Genomic DNA, 6,964 nt, shown 5'->3' with positions numbered 1-6,964 from the left:
AAAAAAAAAAGACGCGGCAGAAAGCATTTGCACCAGCACACAAAAAAGGTAGGCATGGTGACGAATCCCTGGCAAGGACCCTGCTTGAGCTTGTATCGCCTGTCAAGAATCAAAGTTCGTGTGGCCGGCCCTCTCTAGGTGACTTGATCGACCCCCCTCATGGCATATGGCTTTGACCTTTCTTATCCTTCGGCAATGAACCAACCTCAACTGTGCCTTGCTCGCTTTCGGATGCATGAGGATCTGTTCCTTGTTCGATGGGGAGTGTCCTCTTGGAGCCATCAAGTGCTACACCCAGAACAATGTTATCTTCCAGGCCAGGTCTAGATTCTTTCTTAGGATTAGGAAGAGAAACTGACCCATCTCCTTGTCGCTCCGTGGCCTCGGATCCTCGAGGCTCCCCTTTACCAGCCAGAGATGCTTGTCTTGACATCCCATGATCATTCTTGCTATTCTTCATCGGACCATCTTCTGACACTATCTTTTTCTGTTCCTTCTTGTCAGAGTTGCTTACACTAGCACTATCTGGTGAACCTGCCCTGGCCTCAGCCGATGCGCTTGTCTTGACTCTCTGATCTTCACGTGAGGTTGATCTAGATTTAGACTTGCCTTCACTGACCTTTGCAGAGGTGTCAATCAGAAGTGGACGGCCACGTACACGAGTGTACATCTCCTCTCCAAAAGGAATGTTATCTATGTCTGCGTTGCCATATGATTTCTGGACCGTTCGAGTTTGGGTGGCAAGCCTTGCCCTGTGATGGCCAACTATTCTAAGAAAATCCAACAAAACTTCCTCCTGTTGTGTATTGGAACATCAAAAACATTGTATCAGTGTTTCGAGTGATATCTAAATGCTGATAAAATAAACACACATGGTACAAAAATGGATTCTATGCTCCTCCTGTCAAACTTCATCTACAAACAAAATGAAAGAACTCCTATGTAGTCTTCCCTATTAATATCAGAGAGGAAATGATAAATGAAGTAGTACCACATGGTGAACAAATCAGGGGTTCAGAAATCATTTGGAGTAATCACTGATGCTATGCATAGATTCATGCAAATATCATGTGGATGTTTCAAATTTAAGGCTCAGGGTTGAAGTCTTCACAAAGCAGGATGACAGGTAGACAACTGCAACGTCCCCATAGCAACCAAACTTTACAGGGAGGACCGGAACCAAACAGAATCAGCAAATTGGCTCGCAATATTATGTGCAATAGTCATGCTGCATGTCTCCATGATTTTATCCCATTTTTACCAAGTTTACACACATATCCAGTTCAAAAATAATAATTACGCACCATATCACTTCTATGTGATACTTGTTTAGATTTTCTAGTAGCACACAGCTCACGACACTAGTTGATGCTATGAATTTTAGTGTACATCGGAAAAAGTAGAACCAGCTGCAGTTTTTATACTCCGCTCATTATCAACTTGTCATCCTGATTGGTGTTTCAAGGCAGTTATATGTATTTTTGTTTCATGATTAGGAAAAATGATTCCATGTGGTTTATCACTGGTTTCCATAAGTAACTGGTCAAATTCCAGTTCTCGCCAACTGGTGAGAATCAGACTCAATGGATCAGAATGTTTTGTACAGCTGATTCTATTTTTACGAACACTACCGAGCTAGAAAATAATGTTCTCGACAGAACTTGTACCTTTTAGCACAAAATATGCATATGCCAAACAAAATATGTGCCCGTTATCTATTATGAGCAGAATATATAGCATCCTATACAGATATGTTACCTGGACATTCAGATACTCCTCAAGATGTGAAGTCTTCACAAAGCAGGATACATAAATCTACAGGACAACACAACAAAATGATACCAACCTTAGATATTTAGGAGTTCAGGACTAATGTAAAATTGGAAGTAATAGAATAGAAGAATGTGTAATATTTTAAAGAATTTAAACAAATAGATGCATGGGCATGAAATGAAGAATCTTGACACAAGTTAAACGCAAAGGCAAGAAAGTAGATGTGAAAATAGAAAGGAAAAGAAACAACTACCCACTAACATACTTTTTTTTACTACCTACATCCATCTTCCATAAAACTGGACAACTTACATGTTAGGAGTTTAAGGATTTTCACGCTGAAGTATTGCCGGTGTAAAATTGATCGGTCTGTTTTAGATTTTGCACTAAAACTATAGCTGCAAATTTTGAGGAGAGCTGAATGAAATTGAATAATAGCCTATTATCACAGGGTTTCGATCAGTTCCTAGCTTAGTAATAGTACCTCTGTACCAAAATATAAGACATTTTTGTAGGTTAAACTAGCCTACAAGGACGTCTTATATTTTTGATACGGAGGGAGTAGTAGGGAGACACCTACTGAGCATATTTTAAACAAGGTAAACAACAAGAACGCTCTGGCCAGTGGCCAACCAAGGTGTCCCACACTCATGATACAATGCTTCAAAACGGGTGATCATGCACTAGCATTTACATTTAAAAAACCGAATTACTTATAATAAATAAAGTACCATGAGAGCTTGGGTCGTTTCGTCAATTTTCTCAAAAAATACTCTTCTATGTAGCCTCTGTTGTTCTATATTCTGATTTTTAGCCAAGACTTTCCTCATGTCCGCAACAATTATCTGCCAAAGGAAAACAGAGAGACTGGTTAAAGTTAGGTTACCATATAACGAAAGAAGTAGAAGAGAGAGGTGTAATGTGCGAGACTGATTCAAAGCTGTTACACTGATTTTTCCAGCATCCATGTGGCTTATCGCAAGATAGCTCTTAATACGCCAGTGGCTCCTTCGAGTGTTATTTCTCACTATGGACACTGTGAACTTATGGTTAGGAATGTATATAGCTTCTTTGTCGTCACCTCTAAGAACTGTTGGAGACCACATACCAACACGCTGAAAATCAAATTAATTTAAGTTAGTGTGATGACAAGATGAAGCATCAACAAAATTTGGTATGAGCGTGCAACTAGTAACTATCAGTATATAAAAACAAAACCATGTATCGTGGAAGAAATAACTACATACTCAGATGACTATTGTTTAAATACGCACATAAAATGAAACCAAGAAGAACAGCATATCCACAGTAAATGAGAAATAGTTCAAGAAGACATCGACCTCAACAACACCAGTGATCTCAACACCATCTATGTTTGCAGTGATCCATTCATTCACAATAAATGGGCGTGAGGCGTTGATCATAACACTCGAGATGAAGTTAGTCAAAATCTGCAACGAATTGGGATAGCTATTAGTCCTATTTTAGCGCTATCGCACAAGATTATACTATCAATACAAAAGTTCTGTAGTACCTCACGACCAGCAAGAGTAAGCAATACTGTCCCAAAACCTCCAGCAGTTATCCACTTCTTGGTATTGACACCCAGCAACTCCATAAAGAGAGAAACAGCAGCAATCCAAATGCCAGTATAGATAGCTTTCACGGTAAAATCCAAACCCATCTGCAAGAAACAAAGTTCGATAAGTGCTACTACAACACGGAGAAAATGAAGGGGGAAAACAAAGTTATAAGAAGCAAAATAAAAATAGAGGATATCTTGATTGTACAACTGAGAAGTTTAAATTGCAATCACATTAACAGAGTTCAATTCAAGCTAACAAGTACATGCTGTTGCCATCAGATTTGTTTTATAAGAAATATATGCTTGGAATAAAGAGACCATGGAAAACCTTGAAATAATAAATTCTACACTATTTCACGATCATAACACCCCCCCCAACCCACCCAAAAAAAGCCGCTAAGAATAACTAAAGGAAAAGGGATGCATACATGCATATAAGATGCATGTGTGCTGCATATACAGACATCGGGTTGAGTATGTGCTTGTGTATGCATAATTCTACTGTACGGAGTACCTAATCAAGTTGCACACCTGCGATCAGGTCATGCATGCTTGCTTACATGCACCAAGCTGACTGAACATCAGCGGATTCCCTAAAGGCTAAAGGTTGTCTGTCTGCACCCCCTAGGTAGGGTACCTATTGCTTGTTCATGAAAAATAAAATGTATTTCCTACATGTTCCTTAAAAAATGGCTTCTATCAGTAAGAACGAAATCAAGTTGATAGAACTATAGCAGGTACTCGAATAATGTAAAGAGGTTCTAGCTATATTATAAGAAAAATGATCTTACTTTTTTTGTGTCATTGGGGTTACGTACGTCCACTAGGAATCTATGTACCTGCTGAATCAAGCTAAAAGAAGATAAACCATGTTAGTACTTCCCAGGCTTTTTCATTTGACTCTAGTGAAATGCTGATTCATTAACTATCAAACAATTAGCAAGCTTGAGAATGTATCATGTGCACCTTGTAAGAACATATGCAACAGCCAGGACGGTAGATAAAGATCTCACAAAAGTTACAAGACGCGTTTTAACAGCTTGGCTTGCCGATGAACGTAGCACAACTGGATCCAAACCCCTGTAAGGCCGAGTGTGAGCAAAGAACAGAAATAAAAAGGAAAGTCTGCAACTGATACACAGCTAAAAATTCTGAGGCTGCAATATCGATCAGCTAAAATTTTTGAGGCTGCAATATCTATCAGATAGGAGTACACTGCAAGAGAACATCACTAAACACTGTTGTGGTTATACCTGCAGATTAGCGTTGCTCCTGTCCAAAGAAGCAAAGGTTGAAGGTAGGACCTAGAAATTAGGTATGTGGGGCTCTGTTTCCAGTTTCCTCCATGCTGCAAGGTATTACAGAATGTTGAGTTATTTTTAGCTCGTCATAATTAAATAAAATATAAATATGGTCGCATATAACAGAAGCATACATCAATACGGTTTCTAATGTCCTTCACTAGAGGCAAAAAGCCCCATAGGGCAAAGACAATTATTCCAACTGCAGGTGCCACAAGGGCAGTGACAGGATTTGCAAGTAAACTGTCACACGACCTGTCAAGGGGGAAAAAGGGCTATTAAAATAGGAAGTCGAGCATAAATCGATTAGCATTTGCATATAAGATGGTATAGCAATAACCGAGAGAGAGAGAGAGAGAGAGAGAGAGAGAGAGAGAGGGTAAATAAGAGTCCATTGAATTGGCTACAGAATTTATCCAGCTGGTGACTACCATCATCAATCATAAAGGTAAGTTCCATTTAAGATTACTAACCAAACTATCTTGGCTAACATGTATGCAGCTTAATTCATGATAAATAAAAAATTTATGTCCCGACATATCGATGCTGCCATATCGAAAGGCAGCAAATCATTAACCTGTAATACTGAGTTGAAGAAGTTACTGAAAGTCTTAGCAAGTGCAATGAGAGTAGCAAGTGAACAACCACTGAACAAATCATCTGATTGGCATAGTGTTACTAAGATATTTCAGTACCATAATACCCACCAGCAGTATATAGAGTAGATAAGATGCTAGATATTCTGGTTTACAAAAACTGAAAGGTCCAGATTGGTACTGCTGGCAGTATGTGTAGTCATCAATGCGAACTATCTAAGAATTCAACAAACTTCATAAGCAAATGATGCCACAGGGGGGACTACCTAGCCAATGCTGACGACGTGCTCTTGACCAGCGGAATTTCCTTCCAAGACACTGGCAAAGCAAAAGATTTAGCGCCCGAGGCCCTATATCTACAAGGCACATAAAGCATGGGCCTGTAGCTCCTATCCAACACGTTCTGAACCAATAAATCCTGCCCCTGCAAGGGATATTCTGAAGATTTATAATACTGGGGGATATTGCTTAAGGTATACAGTACCGGCACAAAATATATTAAAAAAAGTTTATTATGATAGAGCAACAAAAGGAGGTTGCATAGTTGAAATGATCTACCATGTATTACTGATCGATTATCTAGAAGTTCGAACAAACGGCAATCATTAAATTAGGAAAGAGATTTGTTTAGTAAGGAATTTCAAGATAGGGATAAGCAGATAGCACACTCGAAATAGTTTGTCTCTTATGGGATAAAAGTCGAGTCGACAGGTTGATGAGGGTGAATGCCCTATCCACGGTGTGCGTTTTCCTACACCCAGGCTATGCCATTGTGGAAGGTTCACAACAAACATTGTGGAAGTGTGATCACTGTACGTATAGTAAGCATCACTTTCATGCAGTCAAGCAGAGTACTGTTTCAGATATAGTGGTACATATGTTTTGTACCCAAAAGATACGCCCGCTTCAGCAAAACTGTTGGTAATGCAGATTTTTGAAAAAAAATACTCCATATCCCCCTGAAATGATGTTTACATACCAATGGAGCACAATGTATTAGAAGAACATCATCAGGTAATCAACCAACGCAACCGATGTCGTCATTGGCACATACTTGCCCGTTATCGGTAGTTCAACAGTTAGATCTCATTTCTCAAATTATCAGCAGATATGATAAAACATGGTACAAGACCTACTGGTTAAAATACATGTCGCTGAACTTTCAGTGTCCAAAAGCATAGTTCGATTCAAATGGAGCGGCATAATTTCTGCGGGCCATTTCCCATAGAGGATCTACGGTCTATGAAACCATGTGTATGATGTTGCCCAACGACAACTGGAACAGAATATATTAATTTTAAATGTGATTCAGTTCTACATTATTTCTGCTGAGAATATGCAGCAAAATAAATACCCTTGAGGTATTTGGATTTGTACCTAACCTTGTCTGGTGTGTCTATGTGAAAAAAAAATGACAGGGATGGCTAATTCTGTCTGACATACATTTGTACAGCCTTCAAACATATGTTTGCTTCTGCTAAATTAACAAGTACTAGCTTACACTAGGCACAGAGATAGAAGGATACTTCACATATCCAAAATAAACTATACACCGTCAGTTAAACGTCTTCCAGTGATGTAATACGAAAGCATCACAACAACCATTCTATAAACTATACTAGAATAATTAGAATACGTTGTTAGCTTAGCAAGACTGAAAGGAAGGAACCATACATAAGCAACAAAAGGAAGCGAAGTGGATGGCAGGG

General features: G+C 39.1%; 1 protein-coding gene across 2 annotated transcripts in view; it reads right to left on the bottom strand.

The window, feature by feature from the left end:
- Positions 1-6: 6 nt before the first annotated feature.
- LOC119340447 (mechanosensitive ion channel protein 2, chloroplastic-like) overlaps positions 7-6,964 on the bottom strand; it is an 8,744-nt gene continuing 1,786 nt past the window's right edge. The window contains exons 3-14 of one of the 2 annotated variants that reach the window (XM_037612357.1): positions 5,522-5,679; positions 4,794-4,914; positions 4,612-4,706; positions 4,325-4,438; positions 4,150-4,210; positions 3,308-3,457; positions 3,114-3,224; positions 2,721-2,888; positions 2,505-2,618; positions 1,759-1,815; positions 360-796; positions 171-288 (exon numbers count right to left, since the gene is read on the bottom strand). In XM_037612357.1, coding sequence (XP_037468254.1) covers positions 282-288; positions 360-796; positions 1,759-1,815; positions 2,505-2,618; positions 2,721-2,888; positions 3,114-3,224; positions 3,308-3,457; positions 4,150-4,210; positions 4,325-4,438; positions 4,612-4,706; positions 4,794-4,914; positions 5,522-5,679 — 1,593 coding nt within the window. In that variant the 3' untranslated portion in view covers positions 171-281. Of the gene's footprint in view, positions 797-1,758; positions 1,816-2,504; positions 2,619-2,720; positions 2,889-3,113; positions 3,225-3,307; positions 3,458-4,149; positions 4,211-4,324; positions 4,439-4,611; positions 4,707-4,793; positions 4,915-5,521; positions 5,680-6,964 lie in introns of both variants that reach the window. The other variant, XM_037612356.1, reaches the window with a different exon arrangement.

Source organism: Triticum dicoccoides, chromosome 7B (assembly GCF_002162155.2).
Source record: "Triticum dicoccoides isolate Atlit2015 ecotype Zavitan chromosome 7B, WEW_v2.0, whole genome shotgun sequence".
Classification (NCBI taxonomy): domain Eukaryota; kingdom Viridiplantae; phylum Streptophyta; class Magnoliopsida; order Poales; family Poaceae; genus Triticum; species Triticum dicoccoides.
This window is presented reverse-complemented; position numbering and strand designations above follow the sequence as displayed.